The following is a 21,845-nucleotide window of genomic DNA, read 5'->3' on the forward strand; positions in this document are numbered from 1 at the left end:
GCCACACACAGAGGTAGACACAAAGCAGGCAAATGGATAACAATGACAGCACTCACTTCATAACAACTGGCTGCACCGAGACACAGAGCAAGTCTTGAAATACACTGAGGAATTTTACTTTTATTATTATTTGTTTAGTTCTTACCCCATTAATCCTTCTAAGCTGATTATCCAGGTCACCACCGCATAGCATTTAATGCACAAAAAATTCAAAAATGACCCTGGACTGCACTTCATCGGCACCCAGAACAACACTTTGGCAACCCCCCCTCCCCTGAACCGCACATTATTGGGACCCAGACTTCACCAACCATTGCCCCCCTGGGTAAAAGTCCATGGCTGTTTTTTGGTCCCAGTCCACCCCTGCACATGCACTTAAATCATGGAGAAATAAACCAGGCCCAACACGCTCCACATCACCAGTGAATGCTGTCTGGGTGATAAATACCATTTTAAACAACATTAGTGTATAATCAAGAGCAGTTCCAAATCATGTTTGTTTAGTGCACTTATACACAATGTTCAGTGCAGTCTCGCTCAAGCAGCACAGAGCTGAATGACTCAGCTGAGATCAGCTTTTATCCGTTTACATCAGGTATACCATAGAAGAGCCAAAATACATGAGTTAAAACCATTTAGTAAAGACTGAAGATTTGACTGCTGTCCCTGTGCACTTTATTATGCTGTAAAACATGAGGGTACTTTGTAAGCACATTGTTAGCACATATTGACGTCTCTAATTGTTGGAAATGTGCTCGAAAGTAGCTGTTTTTTTTTTGGCTAGGAAGTGATTTCAACAGGGACCCATCTCTAAGCTTTGCAGTCTGGTTGTTTGTGTCCATCTAATAGCTCTCAATTGGTATTGATTATCTGCATAGAAGGAGCATAGCAGTCAGGGGACACAACTCAAGGATTTAACAATGTGTGTTATGAAGAGAGCAAGTGCATGTGTTGAGAGAGAGTAGGGATCAAGCTACGCTCAGACTTTGTAACAGGCATGACTGCACAGCTGTTGCACTGGAGTCTAAGGATAGTCCCTATACACACTGAGCAGACTGACTCACAGAGCGATTAGTACCTAAAGATTTACTGGAAATACTCAAGTTTATTAAAATACATTAAAATATAAATCATCTTATTACTAGAGTAATTAATTTATAGAAGAATGCTAAACAAAACACACACATCAATGTTATTCCTGGTTACTTTTAGGGTCTGTTTTGAGGGGAGGAGTGTGAATGGCAGACTCCATCCCAGGCAGAGCTGTCCTCCTGCGTGCTGCCATCTCAATCTTCTGGACCAGCTCCACGTCCCAGGGGTGTGTGACGAAGTTCAGCACAGTCCCCCCGCCTGCTGTTGCGCCTCTGGCCCCAGCACGGCCTACCCTTCCTGCCCTATGCAGGTAGTCCGTGTGTGAGTGCGGAAAGTCGTAATTGACCACCAGACGCACCCTCTGTGTGTCCAGGCCGCGTGAGGCGATGTCAGTGCAGAGCAGCACGTCCACCCGACCACTCTGGAAGGAGCTGAAGATGCCAGCCCTCATGGCAGCTGGCATCTGGCCCTCCAGCCGCACATGCCGCACACCCTGCTCCTCCAACGCAAAGCCTAGCCAGTTGACGGTGGCAGCACTGTTACAGAACACCAGCACCCCACCCCCAGGCTGTGCTGCCGCCTCTCCCTGCAGGGCCTGCAGAAGCTCTGCCAGCTTGTCAGCACCCCTCACCTTTACAAAGGTCTGCCTCACGTGCGGCATCAGGCAGTGTAGCCCACGGCTCGTCACCGTGACAATACTGCCCAGGTCCGTCACCTGTGACAGGAGCTCACCCACACCGCTGGGGAATGTGGCTCCAATTAGAACCAGCTGGGCTCTGCGGATTGGGCCCCGAGTCTGGGCTGGGCTGGAGGCCACCTGCACCCGCTGAAGGATGCTCTCCACCAGCCCAGCAAAGCTCTGGTCCAGCAGGGTGTCCGCCTCATCCAGCACCAGGAAGCTCAGATCACCCAGATCTACACAGCGCCGCCGCAGAGCCTTGTAAAGAGCCCCAGGCGTGGCAACCAGCACGTTGGGAGGCCCGTGGGAGAAGGCCTGCTTAATCCTGCCCACACCCCTACCCCCACCCACCACCCGCACGCTCAGCCCAAGGCGTGAGCATAGGGAGCGCGCCACACCGGACACCTGCTCTGCCAGCTCCCTGGATGGCACCAGCACCAAACAGCGTGTCTGCCCACCCAGTACCCCCTCCGTCTCTCCTCTCAGTAATTGGACGACGGGCAGCAGGTAGCTCAGAGTCTTACCACACCCCGTCTCAGCAGCACACAGCAAGTTGTGTCCACGCAGCAGCCTGGGAATGGTCTGCAGCTGCACAGTGGTGGGGTGCTCAATGCCACACGCCTGCAGGGCTTCCACTATCTCGGGGGACAAGTGCAGAGATTTAAAAGTTACAGTTTTGCTGCCTCCTTTCTCCTTCTCATCTCTCTGGCCATCGGTGACAAACGGGGGAGTGTCCTGCGTGTTGTGGATAGTGAAATAGTCCCCAAACGATTTGTTATGCTTCCACCCTTTTGAAGCCAGAACAAGCGGGTCGAACTTCCCCAGGATAAAGCTAGCAGGCTGGTTAAGCTGGGGTCGTTTGCTCGTAATGAGCATCTTGCCTGGCCTGGACGTGATGACTCTCTGAAACTTTTTCCGTTTCACCTGCTTCAGATTGTCCATGCGCTCTTGCATCTGTCGGGGTATCCGAATAACCACTTCCTGGTTGCCGCTGTCGGACACGGTTGACATTCCGCACGCACAGCTGGCCGGGACGCCACGCTGACCGCCATCCAGACCCGAGACGGGACTTCGGGTGTAACTCGGCACTGAGAACGAGTCTGTCTTTGTGAGAAGTTTCAGAGAGGACAAGAAACTACGCCTGAAGCCCAGACAGTACATTTTGAACAGATACAGTATATATTCGTTATTAGGAAATAAGAGGCACCTTCAGGAGTCCAGTGTTTGACCGAATATGGGGCACGTTTTCTACGCACTTACAGTAAAGAAAATAACCTCAGCAGTAGACAGTTATCAGCAAAAATACGTTCTATTCCTATATATGCATTCAGCGGGAAACACAGAAGCAGCATCACTTCAGACCCATCCAACCTTTCTCTTTCAATCTTGCTCCCTTCACAGAGCCTCAATAACCCACATGTACCGTGCCCTGCAAGTAAATATCACCACGTCGCAGTCTGATGACGTAGATAGCCGTGCGTCGCACAGGAAGGGCGTTTTGAGGGGGCCCACGTGTTCGTTTCCACCAGCTGAAGTCTGCTGTGCAGTGTGCAGTGTGCCGGTGTGCGGATATTATGAAACCTGTCACGGTGTAACTCTCGGTAAGATCCCGTATTCTCCAAGACAGGTCTCCGCATTAGGTCTTAATTCACAGCAAATGAGCAACTGAATCTATATCACTTATATTTTTGTATTAAGTGTAGCCAGTTCCCATCGTAAGTCATGTCCGGGAGAATTCGTGACTGCTCGGATTTGAACGCAGCATGTTTAGGTATGAAGTAAATAGAAATAAAACATGAATAAGCAATAGCGAAAAGACAGTCTGTTTAAAATGTAAATCTTCAATGCCCTCACCACAGGGACACTGACAGAAAAGGCGTTAGTTTTTCAAATACAGTCTTAGTCACAGAGGTTTGCAGTGCTGGACAATATACCTCGCATCGCGCCGCCTGCCATTGGAAAAGGCTGTGTAGTTTCTCTTGTTTTGTTCATAGTTATGATTATTATGTATTGCTGTTATTTTAATCACCACACTGGCTTCAATAACATCGTGTACATTCAGTCGCAGTCCATTGAATTCAGTCGTCTTTTACTGGACTTACTAAACAGGATGGAATAATAATAAATTACATTATTATTACTGTTGTTGTGGTTAATTTAAATATTATTATTATTTAGTCTTTTAGTATATTCAGATAATCTTAAGAGAGATTTGTTTGCAGTGTGTGGAATTTGATAAACGACGACTACATACACACTTATTGGAAGTAAACATGAACAGTACACTATATAGTTCACATCACCAAATTCCTTTTGCGGGACTACATAGCTGGTGTACCTCCTTATCTCTTTAGGTATCTGGGCCAATTTTGTTTAACTTTGGAAAATTCAATGTATTTGTCCATAATATTTTCAAAACATCCAATTCTTCAGTTGATACAGATACGGGAATTATTTAGCACCTACATTAAGTTTTTAAGAATGAAGAATGTTTATACTGAAGTGTGGTACTGCACTGCAGTGTCAATAGGGGAGACCTTACCATATACACCATTGTATTACATCAGTAGGTTACCTCCCCTTATTAAACTTACTGTTGTCATTTTTTTTACATTTTATGTGTGCCACTGAATTTTGGAGAAGACGCACATGATAAAACATAAAAGAAAGAAATACTCCTTGCCAGAACTGTGGTACACCTAGACAATGCATTGCACACTGGAGTGCTGTGTGCTGAGTGTTGTCCTGCTTGTCATTGGTACAGGTGATGAAGGAGGACACAATGCGTGGGGCTGTGGGCAGGCTGTGCTTCCGCAATAAGACCATTTTGGCACCCATGGTGCGGGTGGGCACGCTGCCCATGAGACTGCTGGCACTGGACTATGGAGCTGACCTCGTCTACTGTGAGGTGAGAGGGGATGTGGGGTGGGGCAGGAGAGGATGCCTGGTATAACAGGATTGTGCTTCTTTTTGTTTTATTTGTTCATGTGTGTTTGTGTCTTATTACCAGGAACTGGCAGTGCTGTGTTTCTGGTGGTAGAAACCTAACTGATTTTGAAACATTGTTTCACTTGCGTAGAATTACTTATTAATTTGTGTTGTGCATGTCGTGGGTTGTGTGGGGCTCCCAGCAGCAGGTTAGGAGTCATGATGTCTGAGTTTCACCATGGACAGGGGAGAGAGGAGAGAAGACGGAAAATAATGGCCTCTCCTCACAGCGCTGGAGTCTTATCAGTAAACTCCATTACCACAGTAATTAGAAAGCCTCTCTGCGCGGCTTCATCCTTGAGAGGGTTTAGGGGTGTTGATCTACAAACACATCTCAGTGTTTTATCTTGGAGACGTGATAGTGGGCACGTGTGGTCCTAATTGTTCAGCCTGTGCTATGTCGCTCTCTCCTAAACTGAGGCCAGATAGGGGGTTGCTTTTTTCTCTTAATATATTGTAATGTCGTGTTTTGCAAGTGACATCTTAAGGGAGGCTGTGGTTGGCTGAGGCTATGACCACTGATCTAGCACAGTTCCTGCAGGCCTGAAAGCAGCCTTTCCATTATCTGGCAGAGCAGAAGCACAAGGAATGCTTCTGTCTTGATATTGGATGCAGAGCTGCTGCGTTCCTGTTTGTATTGTTGTTGTTTTTACTGGCATTTCCTTAATTGTGATGATCCTGAGTGTGTGCTTGTCCTTATGAATTTGTGTCAGGTATATAATATCTGAACCTAGTCTTAGACTTCCAGGCTAAAAATCATAATAAAACAATATGTTTGTTTTTCCAGCTGTATGTTTTCTGAGATCGAGTCCTTAAATCCAGAGAGCCTGAGCTCTTTAATTTCCACGTACAGTGAGGATGGTGCTGATTGACTGACATTATTGTTACAGTGACATTAAAAAGCCATTAGCGAGTCCTTTTTCATGTTCTCCTTGTTATTAGAAGAGCTCAATACAGCTGAACCCATTACCTTGTTGTGGTCTGAGTTTTTTTCGGGAAGCTAATTGCTGCTGAAATGGCAATGGGAGGAGCAGGATGTCTGAGTGTGAAGGAGGTTAGTCGTCACAGCAGAACAGCAAGTAGGACAACATTGAAACACAGACGCAGCCCCCTGCTTCACTCTGACTGAGAGACATGACTGAGAGACATGGATAGAGCAGATCCAGAGGCCCGGCATTCCTGTATGTGAGAGCCAGACAGCTGCTCTGAGTGAGGGGTTTATCTGCGGAGACTGCAGGCCAGCTCTGTAGACACACGTCCTGTTCACACTGGTTCAGTTTTATAAAAGTGTATGAGTAAACCTGGACTCTTTTTTTTTTTTTTCCTCATGTCTCTCTGTTCTCTGTCTTCTCTCATTTTTGTTGTTGTCATTGTTGTTAGGTGTTAAACATCTTTTTTGCACATGGCAGCAGGTTTGGTTGTGATCGAGGTGTTTGTCCTTTGTGTTGGCGCTGATGTGAGTGTGTTATTATTATTATTATTATTATTATTATTATTATTATTTATTTCTTAGCAGACACCCTTGTCCAGGTGTTACTGACAGAGCAGTACATTGCAGTGTAGGACATGCATCACATTATGCGACACAACCTCCCCCTGCCGCTGTGCTGTCAGTGGGCCCTGCCCCCTCAACGTGTGAATGCTGGCTATGTGCATCTCCTCAGACAGCCAAGTCTCCAGTGGCTCATCGCGGTGTCTGCTTCTCCCCCCTCAGGAGCTGATTGATATGAAGATGCTGCAATGCCGGAGGGTAGTGAATGGTGCGTACAACCCCCCATCCCACTCCTGTCTTCTTCCTCCAGGGCCCAGGATAAGCTAGTACCCATCACTGCAACAGAGGCCAGGAAGGCACCGCACAGCGTGTTTCTCTGTTATTCATCTAGGTGCTGTCACACCCCCACCGCCCCCCAACAATGAAACACAAACAGTGTCTTTAAACCCAGCTCCCCACAACACACATTATTCAGCATCCACAGACCTGCAATGTGTCATTCTTGTGCTGCGAGCTATAATTTGGTTTGATTCGAATCCTACTGAGTCCGCTTTTGAAATATTGCTCTAATTATTTGAATGCTTGAAATGTCTATCCATGCTGCTTTATTCATTACAACATTTATTTGTCTCGCCTGGCTTTGTTGTGGTTGCTTCATTATCAGCGGCAGCTCTGTAGCCGGGGAGACATCAGTCCATCTAACACACAGCCCTTTTCCATGCCAAAAGGCCTAGTGTGAATAATCATTTAAATGCAAGTAGGATTTAGTGTAGTATAATGCTCTTTGCGAACAGATTCCACAAACAGACATGCACAGAGGTACAGACAGACAGACACACACACACACAGAGGTACAGACAGACAGAGAAGGTGCCAGATGATGGAGGCCAGCGCAGTGATGACAGAATCATCAGGCACAGAGGAGAGAAAAACACCTCAAATCCAGTTTGGAGAAAATAACACTTGGTAATCTGAGGCCTAATGGTTGCCTCCAATACCAAGATGTAAAACTGCAGTGGGCCCAGGCCTGTGGGTGGGCAGTGTCCGGGCAGAGGGGCTGGCGCTGACTGTCTCTCTGCTCACAGAGGTGCTGGACACAGTGGACTTTGTGGCCCCGGATGAAAGGGTGGTGTTCAGGACCTGCCAGCAGGAGAAGGAGCGCGTTGTCTTCCAGATGGTAAGAAACAAACCAAATGCCCCTCCGCACAGCTGGCAGAGCAGTCAGTCAGTATTTCAAACTCTTCCCACTGTGTGTGAGTGAGTAAATGTGTGTGTGTGTATGAGTGCTTCCCTGCTGGGTCTGGTTATACAGGATGTTAGAAACACCCTGATGGGTTGGCATTTGTGTTCTGGCCTCTCGGGGTCAGCACTGTGCTTTTGCCCTGCAATAAACTGAGTCCTTCAGACATGGTGGGTTAACTTGCAGGTGACTCAGAGCCCAACCTTGAGCTTCCAGGGACTCAAGTGGAGCAACAGAAAGTAGGAGTGCTCAGATGTTTTAGAGAGAATTGGGGAATATGTTGTTCTAATAACCTCTTCCTCCACACACACACACACACACACACACTAACTCACTCTCATATAGCAGGATATTCTTTAAATAGAATTGACTAAAGCATCATCTGGTTGTCAAGGTGATGGTAACAGCCGGCCGATTGCAGTGCTATAGCTCCTCAGCCAATCATCTTGAGCGTTTCTAAGCCCTTGATGTCATTTTAAATGGGCGTCGATCAGAGCAGCTCTACTCTCCCTGCCAATCACGGCACTCACTGTCTGTCTCAGTCAGCTGTCTGACTATCTGTGCTAATGCTGCTGATTATTACTATTGATACTTCATCAATTGCAACCTACAAGACCTACAATTCTGACACTGTATCTGTCTCTTTGACAGTGTCTGTGTCTGACAGTATGTGTGTTTGTCTGTGTGTGGTGTGTGCTCGTGTGCGTCTGACACTGTGTTTGTCTCTCTTCTCTCCGACAGTGTTTGTGTGACTGAAAGTGTGTGTGTGTGTCTTGCAGGGAACCGCGGACCCCCAGAGAGCACTGAGCGTGGCCCGGCTCATGTGAGTCCTCTCTCCTGCTCGCTATCTTCAGCCAGTTAATTAATATGAGAAAATAGTAATTATCAGATCAATAGTACAATTATTTATATACATATTTCAATTCTATTCGTATCTCTGTTGTTTATAAAATAGTGAAAATGATGTCGCTGCCATCGATGTGAACATGGGCTGTCCCAAGGAGTACTCTACCAAGGTGAGCAGCACAAAGCCCAGAGCACAAGGGTACAACACTGTCTTGCTCTCTGTTGCTCCCCTTCAATTGGTCTAGTCAGCTCTGACAGGGAGTGTGCGAAGTGTCTCTCTCTGTAGAATACATGTATATCTTAGCTGTGCATTTGCCTAATTTACCTTCACAGTTTTATTTATTTTATGTAATTTTATTTTTTTAATTTCCTCTGCAGTCTGGCGTCCTTTCATGCAGGCTTTCCCTGTTCAAGCACCCAAATGTGTTGAGCCTGAAAATAAATGTGTGTGCTTTTCTCATTATCTTTATAAATATTTGAGCAGGTAAACACAAAGCAAGAGAGCACAGAGACTGTAAGGTAAATTTGCACACGATAAGGACCACTGTGTGCTGTTCAAACACCCAGAGTGCCCCAGTGACTGTCCCACACCGGCCACTGCCCCTGTTCCATCTGCTTTGCTACTGACAATATTGACAGTGTGCTTTCCTCCCCCTAAGATTTCCTCATTATTGAAGCCAGCAGGCGTTGTCATACAACTCTGTGGCTCTGTTTAAAGTCCCCAGGCTGCTTTTCGTTTCAGCTTTCAATTAAACATCCCACTTCTAGTCCAGCAAAAACAAAAGCGGCTGTTGGGATTGAACCACACAGCGTCTGACCCTGCTGTGTGAGGGGCGTGTGTGTGTCTGGGCTGCTCTTGAGCAGGGATTGTGCTCTTTATGGTCTCCCACATTAATGTGTGACTCTGGCAAAAATCGATTCCATTCAGCGCCTTTCTCGTGAAGAGGACCTGTGCTGTAAGCGGGAGGTCTGTCTTTGCTCAGGTTGCAGGATTTGCAATGACAACAATCATTTATTCCCTTTCACTCAGGCTATTAATAAAGCTGGCTGGCTTTTCTCCTAATTGTTTAGCAAGCTTTTCTTGAGCAAAGAGGATTTTCTTGGTAAAGCCTTTACTGGCCAGGGCTTCCCCTCCAGCCCCTGGTACCATGCCTGGTTCCTCTCCGATGTTTTCAGCATTGTGTAAAAGCATGTTTATGTCCGCGGGAGTGCGGGCCTGTCTGGCTGTGTGAGAGCTGGTCTGCGCTGCTGTGATGAGGTGTGGGGGGCCTGGTGGGGCTGTCCAGTCCAGTGACCCCTGGCCCTGTGTGATCTGTGTGCTGGCTGTTATTCTGACTGTACACTGCACCCTCACTGACGCTCTTAAATATATATGATATACAGTTAACTGAAAAAAAAAAAAATGTTTCCTGCAGGGCGGCATGGGGGCGGCTCTCCTCTCGGACCCAGACAAGATTGAGGCCGTAAGTAGCACAGCACAGTTATTTGTTTAATAAAGAAATTACTTTATTGGGTCTGATCAGTGTAGGTTTGTGACGTCCGTCATCCTGGAGTGACTTGGAGACTACTTTATAGCAGTTTAAACTGAAAGTGGGTTTTGAAGGTGAGGAAGAGGTGGTGGGAGCTTCTTGGCTACTGTGGATGGCAGCAGCCCTCCCTGATGGCAACGCTTAGGGTGCCTCAGATGTACAAATGACTTGTCTTTCTCCTTTCCAGCAGTTCGTCAGCGCTGCTGGTAAATGTAATTATTTACAAACTTGATCTCAGACGAAACAGTGAGAAACAGCATCCACCCAGTAAATACTCACTCACAGCCTAACAGGATAAAGAGGCATGATTCTTTACCCAGGGGTATAGAATTAGAAGTCTAATTGCGTTGGAGGTTAGATCGGTTGGCGTGTTGTGCTTTTCTTATTGCTGTAATCACACTGTAGCGGGAAAAGCTTCAGAGACAGAAACCCGGACACGCCTTTCTCATCAGATGTTATTCATAGAGTTTTTCTTTTCCCTCCCCCCCCCCCCCCAAGTTGGAGAAAATCGAACAAACAGTGAACAAACCTGACCTGACACTCTGTGTGTTTGTCTCAGTTGTGTCAGTGCTGTGTAGAGGGCCTCCTCGGAGCATCAGATGCTGGAAATATTCTTCTCAGAAGCCCCAGTGAGATTCAGTTTATCACCCAGCAGAGCTGACATGCATCTGACATTACACAGCAAACTGACATGACAAGTTTAATATTCTGTACACAGCCTGGGTCAGGATAGTGGAGCAGGTGTCTGTAAACCAAGAAAAGAGCTTCAGGTGTCGTTGCACAAGCATGTCTGCTGGGAATCTGCGGCACAGTCAGTTTGAGCAGAGCTGGCCTGTCCTCTTTCTGACGCACCCTGTCTGTAGGCCTCAGGGCTCAGGCTTTCAGCAGCCTCAGCGACATTCTCAGAAATTGTTGACTATAGCAGGCCGGCCATGTCTACCTTTATTTGTGTCTGTAAATTAAAGTTACCATTGATTATTTTTCTGTCCACATTTTTTAAATGCCAGATAATTAACCTAACATCTCAATATTTTTCAGAAGCTTTATGCTAACCTGCATTTGAGTGCGATAGGATAGAGATTTCACTGTAACCCACTGGATTACATCAGTATCCCCATTTGAAGGCCAAACAGCAGCCTGAACCCCAACCCTCAGTAGAAAAGGAACCCCAGCCTTTGCAAAAGACTCGAACCCTAACCCAGACCAAAGTATAACCCTAATTTAATTTTAATACAAAATGTAGCTCAATCACTCCTGTAGTAGTAATGTAGAAAATCCTCTCTAAACATCAACGTATTTGTTTTCCTCCCCTCAGATCCTGAGCACGCTGGTCAGAGGCGTGTCCAAACCTGTCACCTGCAAGATCCGCATCCTGTCCTCGGTGAGTGCCCATCCTGAGGGGGGTTGGGAGAAGAGGATGGGGCGCTGCTCTCTGAACAGTCACTCCTGTTACTGGGCTATTTTTGTAAACTGTGCTCTGCCCAGCATGTCGAGGCCCTGTGGTCCTCTGAGCCGAGACATAGCCCCCCCAGCTCTGCATGTCTGACCGTCTGCAGATGGATGAATGCGCCCCAGCCAAGATAAACTTCTAATGAAGCCATTTGCATCCCTGGCACAATTTAAAACACAAGCGAGTCACGCAGTCGAACAGAGCGACGATAACAGCCCAGGCACAAATCCCTGTAATATTTGTCTTCCTCTGCTGAGAGTCAGTCTTTCCCCGAGGGTCGTTTGTAAAGGAATTGGAGCAATAAATAAGGGCAGTTAAACCTATGGCAGAATATGTAACCCTTTTATCATCTGTCTCGGCCGTCTCACTTCAGGATACCAATTACTCTCTCGTTACTCTGGTTATTGTGTCGGCCATTCCTCTGGTGCGCCTCGCAGGATGAGTGTGCATTCATCTTTACATTGAGGGGAGCTGTGTGCAGTTGTGTCACTTCAGGAGACTGTTGGGGGGCGGGGGGGTGTTCAGCTGCTGCTGCTGATAATTATAATAAGAATAGTTTTTTTCCTGATTCCACCAAAACATTTAATAAATTACTGTGTGTTTGGTGACCTTTGACCCCGTTCTGTCTCCAGTTGGCCGACACGTTGAGCCTGGCACGGAGGATAGAGAAGACGGGCGTGGCGGCCATCGCAGTGCACGGCAGGTAAAAGTGCTCCCCTCCCCTCTCTCCTCTCCATTGTTCTTCAGACATGAGAGTTTTCAGATTTTTGGCGGAATTCTGACATTTAAGCAATCGTTTGGACCATTCCTGAGATAAACGTAAATTTGCTGAAAATAATTAGGGAGGGGGGTCAATGAGGACAGAGACCATCTTATGTGTGCATGACATTGGTTCCGAGAGCCGGCAACTTAACAGCAACAGCTGCAGAATGACGCTCTGGGGCTGCCCCCCATGCTCCTGCTCGGTGCAATGTTTCTGACAATGACATTCGACAGGCTACATAAAATAATTGCAACTCTAAAATCATCATATTTCTATTCTTGCTTGAACTTTTTGTAACAAGGCCATCTATTGAGTGATATTTAATATGTCTAGGTTTTATTTATTGTAAAGAAAATACAAGTTGTATTTGTATTTCCATTGCCCAATGTCCTCTTTCAGGCTTTGTAATTTCTCCTGTAACATGTAATAACTTTGAAAACGAATTTGAAAATGTTGTTTTATTCTAGTACCTGATAATTGATTAGGTTCACTGCTTATTTTGTATAATTCTAGTGCCAGATACTCATGAAATGGCCACAAATGCCCTCTTCAGACATTCAGACTGTTTTATCGTCACCCGCTCTTGTTTTTGAGGGGTACTAGGTGCTTATTTAATCATGGCAGGGCTGGGTGCAGTTAAGAGCTGAGCTGAGAGCTGTGTGATGCTCATGCTCTCCACAGTGTTTCCCTGCCCGCTCCCAATTGAGCGAGAGAGAGGAGGCTGATGGAGCTGGCGGTCGACGAGGTCCCGCTGGACTGCCAGCAACAGGACTGAGAAACCGAGGAGAGCGAGAGCTCATTACTTCATTGGCTGAGGGGAGGGTGACTCGAGGTGTTTGATCAGAGAGCTTCAGGGGAATAAATGGACTCGTGATGCCTGGTGTGGCAGCTGCCTTGCGTTTGTGAGAAATGAAAACCAGACCCCTGACTGCGTCCCTTCTCATCAGCCGAGCCCTTAATGAATCCTAAGCGGTGCGCTCTGCGGGGGCCGCCCCTCCTGCAGCTCCTGTGTGCACATGTGCTGGTGAGCTGTTCCAGAGGCCCCCATGGTGCCAGTGTGCAGAGAGGGGTGTGAGGGGGTCTGTGTTCCTGCTCTGTCCTGCAGTAGGTGGGATGCCTGTGTCTCTCACGACTCTCTCTCCTGGCAGGAGGAAGGAGGAGAGGCCGCAGCACCCTGTCCACTGCGACGTCATCAGGGCTGTGTCCGAGGCGCTGACCATCCCTGTCATCTCCAAGTGAGTCTGCAGACACACTGCCCACCCCACCTCACCCCATCACTCACTCCATTCTACCCCTCACCTACCCAGCCTCTGGCCCAAGGAACTTTGCCGGCCCTGTGAATGTCACCCTGAGATGTTTTGTTGTCACTGCACAACAGGGCTGGTACCTGCTCCTGACAGCTGCGATGTGAGTTTGGCTGCTGCTGTAAAACGTGTTGTCTGTGTCTGCATGTGTTTTTGTAGCGGCGGCTCTCTAGACTGTGTGAAGACTCACGCTGACATCACGGCGTTCTGCACAGCCACGGGCACCTCCTCGGTCATGCTGGCACGCGCTGCCATGTGGAACCCCTCCATCTTCCGGCAGGAGGGTGCCCTGCCCCTGGAGCAGGTCATGGAGCAGTACCTCCAATACGTGAGTGCTGCCTTCGGTCACTCCAGTCACCCACGCTCTCTACTGACAGACGTGTGAGAGGCCTGGGTGAATGTCCTTTAGCCGCATAGTGATGGCACGGCCTCCCAGTCTCCCTGTCCCATCAGCCTTTCTGTCTCCTACTGAGGTTCTTTACCCACGATTTCCCTGCTCCTCATTTTGTCACATGTAGCTGAGTAATTTTACTTTTAGTAATTTATCTTTATTCAGTTTAGTGCTGTTAAGGAATGGCCTGGTCTATGTGCAGAGTAAGGCCAGTTGCTGTAGTGTTATTCTATTAGATCACTGCCTTGATCATGCTGATGGGTTTGTTTTGTGTCTGCATGTGTCTGTGCAGGCGGTGCGCTATGAGAACCACGCCTCCAACACCAAGTACTGCCTGTGCCAGATGCTGCGAGACCGGCTGGAGTCTCCACTTGGCAGACAGCTACATGCCGCCCAGACTTGCACAGAAATCTGGTACACTGCACCCCCACTAGGGAAGGGGTGGAAGGGGGACAGGTGGAGAGGGGCAGGGAGGGGCAGTATCTCTGCAGTCAGCGCAGAGCTACTTTTTATGTATTTTTTCATTATTCTTGAAAGGAATGGTAATGCTTCCCTCTGCTGGTGGCTTTGCAGAATTGCAGTTGACTGTACATTCTGATTGATTCTAATTCAGCAGGATGGTGTTATTATTATTATTATTATTATTATTTTAATTTCTTGGCAGACGCCCTTATCCAGGGCGACTTACAACATAAGTGCAAAACAAAGTGCAAAAATACAGTTAAGTATAAGGCATCAATCATTACAAATTCAATTTAACTAAAACAAGGGTACAACAAGAATGTAATAGTTGGATTGGTGAAGAAGAGCCTGTTACTGGCTAGACATGTATAATTGACTAAATAAATGAAGAAATGGGATGGGACAGTAATAGGAGCCGTGTGTGGCGGCGGTGGGTGCTGATGCTGTGCCCCCTATGTGCAGTGATGTGTTCGGCCAGGGGCAGTTCTGCAGGGAGACCCAGGCCAGGATGGAGGCCAGGCGCTCAGCCACCCAGTCCAGGAGCCAGGACCCTGACGACCTCTGTGACGACACTGACGTCATCAAAATGGCTATCAAGTTTGACAGGTGAGAGAGCTCTTCTAATCAGTATCGCTGTTATGAAATGCACCGGGCGGGCCGTACCACTGATCACAGAAGTGTGGTGATACTGTAGTCGCTCTAAGGTCAGGGCCAGCTGCATTGACTAGCTGAGCTACTGAGCAGCTCAGTGTGAAACACAGCAGCGTCCCCTTCACACGTGTCCTGTGTGCTGTGTCCAGGGGCTCTGGGCAGAAACCCCAAACTGCAGGTTTAGTGTGTGTGTCAGCATGTCAGTGTGTCTGTATGTGTGAGTGTGTGTGTGTGTCTCTGTGTATGACAATACTGGGAAAGACATAGGATTGGCATTATAATAGCTAATTAAACTGTGCCACCCAGTGGGAGACTGTCAAAGTGCAATGTCTGTGTGATGGACTGGTGGTGTTGTGGTGGAAAGTGAAGGTCTCCTGGCCTGAGGTGACTACAAGCTGCAGTTGTGTTGCAGGAGAGACTACACCCCCCAGATCACACCCAAGATGTTCCTGTTGGAGTGGAGCCGCAGGGAGAAGCTGGCCCAGCCGCTGTACCACACGGTGAGACTGGGGGACTGGGCTGTACTGGGAATGTGGGCTGGCATTCTGGACTATATTACATAGTCTAATAGACCAGTGGTTCCCAAACTTTCTGGGTGGCACCCCTCCAAAAACATTTGGGTCACACCTTGTGCCTCCCATATGTCCCACACGTTCATATTTATATTACCATTTTATAAGCCCTAATGTTTACCAAGGATGAATATACTTGTTTGCATTTCACTTTTCACAATTTTATTTGGCCATTTACATTGGAATCTCTCTATGCATGAACCTATTTTTACTCAATCTAGTAGGGATGAGCCTGAATCAACATAATTACAGAAGATACAGTAATGCTCTCTTTCCATTTTATACAATGTTACTAGTTATTTTATATATATATATATATATATATATATATATATATATATATATATATATTAATAAAAGCGTCTCCAAAGCCACGCCCCCTCTATCACACATACGCGCACACACACACAGAGCAGAGTCTCAGCGCCAGGAGGAGAGACGTGTGGGTGGAATCGATCGCAACAGATGACCGCCTGTTTCATTCACAGGTTAGACATCACAATAATAACGAACGTAAACATCTTATTTACGGTTATTATGTTTTTAAAAATAGTAGCTGCGGCTCGCTTTCCATTCTCGCGCTCGCTCTGCACAGCGTCAAGGTTCCCGCGCTGATGACGTGTGATTGTCTGCGCGAACAAGTTGCGCGGCGGTATGCAAATATAGATTGACAGACAGGAAGGACAGCCTATCATTACATTCGGACCGAATGATTGGTCGACCCTTTTTTAGTACTGTGCCTTCCACAGAAGATATACACTCATCTAAAGGATTATTAGGAACACCTGTTCAATTTCTCATTAATGAAATTATCTAACCAACCAATCACATGGCAGTTGCTTCAATGCATTTAGGGGTGTGGTCCTGGTCAAGACAATCTCCTGAACTCCAAACTGAATGTCTGAATGGGAAAGAAAGGTGATTTAAGCAATTTTGAGCGTGGCATGGTTGTTGGTGCCAGACGGGCCGGTCTGAGTATTTCACAATCTGCTCAGTTACTGGGATTTTCCATTTCTAGGGTTTACAAAGAATGGTGTGAAAAGGGAAAAACATCCAGTATGCGGCAGTCCTGTGGGCGAAAATGCCTTGTTGATGCTAGAGGTCAGAGGAGAATGCGCCGACTGATTCAAGCTGATAGAAGAGCAACTTTGACTGAAATAACCACTCGTTACAACCGAGGTATGCAGCAAAGCATTTGTGAAGCCACAACACGTACAACCTTGAGGCGGATGGGCTACAACAGCAGAAGACCACCATGCACCATGTCACAAAGGTCGAATCATTTCAAATTGGTTTCTTGAACATGACAATGAGTTCACTGTACTAAACTGGCCCCCACAGTCACCAGATCTCAACCCAATAGAGCATCTTTGGGATGTGGTGGAACGGGAGCTTCGTGCCCTGGATGTGCATCCCACAAATCTCCATCAACTGCAAGATGCTATCCTATCAATATGGGCCAACATTTCTAAAGAATGCTTTCAGCACCTTGTTGAATCAATGCCACGTAGAATTAAGGCAGTTCTGAAGGCGAAAGGGGGTCAAACACAGTATTAGTATGGTGTTCCTAATAATCCTTTAGGTGAGTGTATATTACATTTAGATCACTTAAATGATTGATTGCTATCAGGATGTGAAGAGACTTTCAACCAGTATAACAAAAAATGTTTCTGGAAAAGATTGCATACCCCACCTTTAAGGATGAGGCCGAATAGTCCAAAATTCAACTATTCGTTACAGATGGCCACTATCGACAAGTGAATTTAACATTCAGTAGTTAATAATAATAATAATAATAAAATAATATAGATTTTATTTTAAAGCCTGTAGCTGTATTTTAATTTAAATTAATTGATTTTATTTTAAAGCCTATGTAGCTGTAATGTAATGTAATGTAATGTAGCTGGGTTTTGTTATTTCTTGCCTGTGATTGGCTGACAATGACAGATCGGTGGAATTCTGCAGATCTGCGCAGATCTGCGGCGCTACAAGAACGCGACCAATGGCTTCCTCTCAGTTCATTTCTGCTTGTAAATACTTTAACAAAGTAAATTAAAACACTGTTAAGTGTTTAATATGTGCAGTGCAATTAATATACCACAAATCTACAGCTGGTATGTTAACCCACCTAAAACCCAAACACCCTTCTGCGAAACTAGCAATGACAGAAAAGGAAACACACACAGACAGCTATTGCTAGATATTTTGTTTTCACTGGAACTTGAACGCACAGGTATGTTTCTGAATTTATTTAATAAAGTTGTTGTGTTAGATTAGTATTTTAAAATAAAGTTCGGAACTTCTTGCAATTGCAAAAATTGTCACATTGCATTATTTCGCATTTAATGTATTTTTTGTTAATGCGTTTCCAAAATATTGCAGCAGAGAGTCCTGCCGAGCTCGTTTCCCACTCGGTGACATTTTGGAGCTGCAAGTAATATTCTTATGTATTTATTTTACCGTAATTATCAGCTCATATAAACTGCTGTGTATTGTGATCTGAAACTACCAATCAGCGGCTCACAGACACTGCCTGACAGTCCTCTCTTCTGATTGGCCAGGACTGGATATGGAAGAATCCAATAACCGAGACCATATTTCCTCTCCTGTGAGTCGACAGTATAGTGTGTTTAATGTGTGTAAGTGTAGAAAAAGTCATTTCACAGAGATAGGTCGATGCAAAAGATACCAGTTTATCCAATGCGATTTCAGAGGCGCAGCAATCGACAGTTGTCAGATCCCCTCGTGGATTTCTTGTGTATCGTCTTTTTACACATTCAGTTATTTCACTGCACCCCCCCCATAAAGGGACTTGTGCCCCCCAAGTGGTGCGCACCCCACAGTTTGGGAACCACTGTAATAGACTATAACTGTAACTGATCTTCTACTCATGCCTAAGTTTTAGTTCATTTGTACTAGGGTGTATGCTTATTGCATTGATTGTATTTACGGAACTTCAAATGCTTTGAAAATGTAAAATCTTTTAGTCACCCTGGGTTAGGGATTCTGCTAATGAATAAATCAATAAAATAAGGGGGGACTTGGTGCACTGAGGACCATGACAGCAATAGATGACCTCATTACCTCTACTGTTGCCTCTCTGTAATTGTCTCCGCACGTGTGATGTTGTGCTGATGTGGGCTCTCTGTGTGCAGGTGCAGAGGCCCCTGGACAGGTTCTTCTGCTCCACGGTGACCGTGGCCGGATTGAAGTACAGATCTTCTGTGTGGTGAGTTTACAGGACAAGCACATGCACACACACAATACACCCTTCCTCTCACACACACACACACACACACATTCTCTCACTCACATACATACTCTCAGACAAACACACACTCACACTCGCACAATCTATCACTCACATGCCACATATTCTCTCACACACACACACACACACACACACACACATATATTCACTCACACAAACACAACACACACGCTGACTCACACTTATACAGAAGATCAGACAAAGGGGCAGTGTCTATTCTCCTCCCCAACACTAAGCACTGTCTCTCCCTCTCCCTCTCCTCTCCAGGGACAAGTCCAAGAAGCTGGCAGAGCAGGCAGCGGCCATTGTGTGTCTGCGCAGTCTGGGCCTGCCGGAGGGGCGGCTGGGGGAGCAGGAGAGCGGCTTGGTCAAGAAGAGGAGGAGGGAGGAGGAGGGCGAGTGCAATGGTGGCAACGATCCAGCAGATGCCACCAGGGAAACATAGCACCCCGACACCCCCGGGGAGAGCTGAACCAATGGACTGCAGGACAGGAACCCCAACCACCCCTCACTCTCGCTGCTACCTTCATGCAGGACGCCAGACTGCAGGGGGCGCTCTGTCCTGCTCTGTACCCTCTTCATGATTCTATACTTTTATTTTTTTTAATTGCCATTATTAAACTCAATGCTGTTGTGGCGGTGGGCTGTCTGCAGGGTGGGGGCGCCAGGTCACACACACCTGGGATGACCTCCCCTTTTCTCGCTGCCCCTGCCACTCCAGCAGCCTCTCATCCACAGCTGGGTTTCTGATCGCTTCCTGATTTAATAAAGACTCTCTATTTTAGATAAATTAAACATTTGACACTTTTTCTTCTAAGGACGGTAGACTGGGGTTGTAGTATTTAAAGAAGGGAGTTTATACTGGGCGGGGCGGGTCAGATCCAGTGGCCTACAATGCCATTATTCCTGGTCTCTCTCTGGAACGTTATACACTCTCAGTTTCTGAACGGTGTGCATGACCTTTACATTATTAAAGATATGAGCCGTACTGTCAGGGGCCTGCTTTGTCAAGCGTACAGCTACTGAGGTCTTTTAACAGCATGTTCAGCATTAAAAGAGTATCGTCCCTGAGGTTTCATCTGCATCGTGTGTTTTTAAAAGGAGAAGGAAACCTTTACTGGTGGGGAACTACTTATAAGAAGCTACTTTATTAATGATTATAAATAAACCAGATATTTATTTTCACCTCTTAACAGTCTATCATCCTATAGAAGTTTGTTTTCCTCTCTTCTCTACCTGATGGTTTATTTTGAGATTATATGTGATCGCAATGTTGTGTAGGTGCTTTGATTAGTGAAGCGTTTTTTGACAACATTGCAAAGGGTGCTATACCAAATAAAAATGGATTGATTGGTTGACTTTACCCAGGGATGTCGCGCTCTCTTGCTGATTTTCTGTATTGCTGTGTGTGGAGTGCTGCTGATATAAGACTACCAGAGTTAGGTAGGGTTAGAATTAGTTTATTTCTACATGTGAACACCAGGTGGCAGTGCAGACACATCCCTCACTGATTTATCAGATGACAAATCGCCAGGAGTTTTTATAAATTCACAGAGTAATTAGAATCGGTGATTTAGGAATCATTTTTATCCACAGCAATGTACAGAGACCCTGCCTCAAATTGTAACCAGTAGACCATCTAGTCACCTCACTACAAAGCCTCTGTCCTGTTTATGTAATTTATAACTCCAGATTTGTACAGTTTATTATTATTAAAACCCATTATATTGATCCGAGGCAATACTAGTTCTGTTTTTTCTGTCGTTCATCCCAATGGCACAATAGTTATTTTCTCCTGCAGTGTTTGTGCTGTGTTTATATGAATGCCTGAACTTTAAGTGCCAGGGCGGTGCGTTCTGGATGGACCGGGATACCGTGGGACACAATGCTGCCCAGTGAGTGACATGTGGATCAGCTAGGCCCAAATGCGGGACACCCTTTCTATATTGGGGGTGAACTCCTAGGCCTTCCTATGGACGAGATTAAAACATTGTGAAATGAGAGTATGTGTGACTCAGTCTGACACTGGCAGTTGAAAAGGAAACTCACAATAGGTTGGCATTCAGCAGTAAGATATCCATGTGTCTTTACTTCAGCTTTGGGTAGGGTGAAGAGCTGTAAAAGTTTTACAATTGCAAATAAACACTTACTTTTCTTTGACATGGAGCTTTCCGTATTATTGTCTGCTCTCACCCTGCGACGCCCTGCTCTTTCCATGAGCTGCTGTGGTGCACTGAGCAGCAACGGAGAAAGAGGCTTTTTATAATTTATTATAAAAGTCATGTTTGAAAGCAAAATTAACTGGATAAGAAAGCCACGTCTTAGATGACAGGTCACAGCAGCAGGGTGAATCATGTTATCATGTTTAAAATATTGAATCAGATATCAGACGAAGGACGCATTGATAGTCATTAGCGGTCTTTTAAGTGATGACTGTTTTCAACTCATATGATACATTGATCTGTGCAAATGAATCAGAAGGGGAAGGGAAACTCAACAGTTCTTACTGATTTAAGTATAATTTACGGTACCCCTATATATAATGTCCTTTATATATTGTATACTTCTCCTTGAAAGAGCACTTAAATGGGAGCAGTGCTTGTGCGGGGATTATTATTTTTTTTTTTCATACAATTTCTTACGAGAACATTATATCACAAACCACATCTACAACCGCCTACACAATCTGCGGATATCGCAATCTTTATCTCCTTCTTTTAAAGGTCATCAGAGGAGATAAGACAAAGGTAATCTGAATTGTAAACAAAATGAGAATAGAGCTGCTGTAGAAGACAAGTAAAGAAAAGTGCTTATTAGTCTTTTTATTTTTGAGGGATCTGCAGAGGACTGTTGCACTTCTGTCTTTTGAGTCTTGTGTGTTGTGTCAGTTGCAGGATCTTGAGTTTGGTGCTTCAGACAGCAGTGGGCTAGTGAGTGTGCCGTACTGCTGGTGAAGTGAAGTGAGTGCATGGAGTACAGCACTGCAGCAGCCGTTCTTTCCTCACTGACTTTAAAGCCTCAATTATTCTACTTTTTTCCAGTTGCCTGTTAATATTTGTAAAAGAAAATCACACACACCAGATTTATATATATATATATATATATATATATATAT

The 21,845-nt window shown here is 45.9% G+C and overlaps 2 protein-coding genes across 3 annotated transcripts; one reads left to right on the top strand and one right to left on the bottom strand.

Annotated features, from left to right (window-relative positions):
• Nucleotides 1-100: 100 nt before the first annotated feature.
• Nucleotides 101-3,204, bottom strand: ddx28 (DEAD (Asp-Glu-Ala-Asp) box polypeptide 28). The gene has a single exon (XM_066713383.1). The coding sequence runs from the start codon at nt 2,930-2,932 to the stop codon at nt 1,193-1,195; it is 1,740 nt and encodes a 579-aa protein (XP_066569480.1). The 5' UTR covers nt 2,933-3,204; the 3' UTR covers nt 101-1,192.
• Nucleotides 3,205-3,251: 47 nt separating this feature from the next.
• Nucleotides 3,252-20,093, top strand: dus2 (dihydrouridine synthase 2). Of its 2 annotated transcripts, XM_066713384.1 has the most exons (16): nt 3,252-3,372; nt 4,536-4,679; nt 6,474-6,519; nt 7,337-7,428; nt 8,271-8,314; nt 8,447-8,507; nt 9,753-9,800; nt 11,182-11,247; nt 11,949-12,019; nt 13,228-13,314; nt 13,543-13,711; nt 14,067-14,188; nt 14,699-14,842; nt 15,300-15,387; nt 18,615-18,688; nt 18,998-20,093. In XM_066713384.1, the coding sequence occupies exons 2-16, from the start codon at nt 4,539-4,541 to the stop codon at nt 19,173-19,175; spliced, it is 1,431 nt and encodes a 476-aa protein (XP_066569481.1). In that variant the 5' UTR covers nt 3,252-3,372; nt 4,536-4,538; the 3' UTR covers nt 19,176-20,093. The 2 variants fall into 2 exon arrangements, with proteins under 2 accessions (XP_066569481.1, XP_066569482.1); XM_066713385.1 differs by lacking the exons at nt 8,271-8,314; nt 8,447-8,507.
• Nucleotides 20,094-21,845: the final 1,752 nt, after the last annotated feature.

Source organism: Amia ocellicauda, chromosome 9, assembly GCF_036373705.1.
Source record: "Amia ocellicauda isolate fAmiCal2 chromosome 9, fAmiCal2.hap1, whole genome shotgun sequence".
In the NCBI taxonomy this organism is placed as follows: Eukaryota; Metazoa; Chordata; class Actinopteri; order Amiiformes; family Amiidae; genus Amia; species Amia ocellicauda.

Excerpts from the sequence above, each read along its gene's own strand:
- ddx28 (XM_066713383.1), bottom strand. The coding sequence starts at position 2,932 with ATGTACTGTCTGGGCTTCAGGCGTAGTTTCTTGTCCTCTCTGAAACTT.
- dus2 (XM_066713384.1), top strand. The coding sequence starts at position 4,539 with ATGAAGGAGGACACAATGCGTGGGGCTGTGGGCAGGCTGTGCTTCCGC. Across the intron at positions 8,315-8,446 it reads CTGAGCGTGGCCCGGCTCAT|TGAAAATGATGTCGCTGCCA; the intron begins GTGAGTCCTCTC and ends TTTATAAAATAG. Across the intron at positions 13,315-13,542 it reads ACCATCCCTGTCATCTCCAA|CGGCGGCTCTCTAGACTGTG; the intron begins GTGAGTCTGCAG and ends GTGTTTTTGTAG.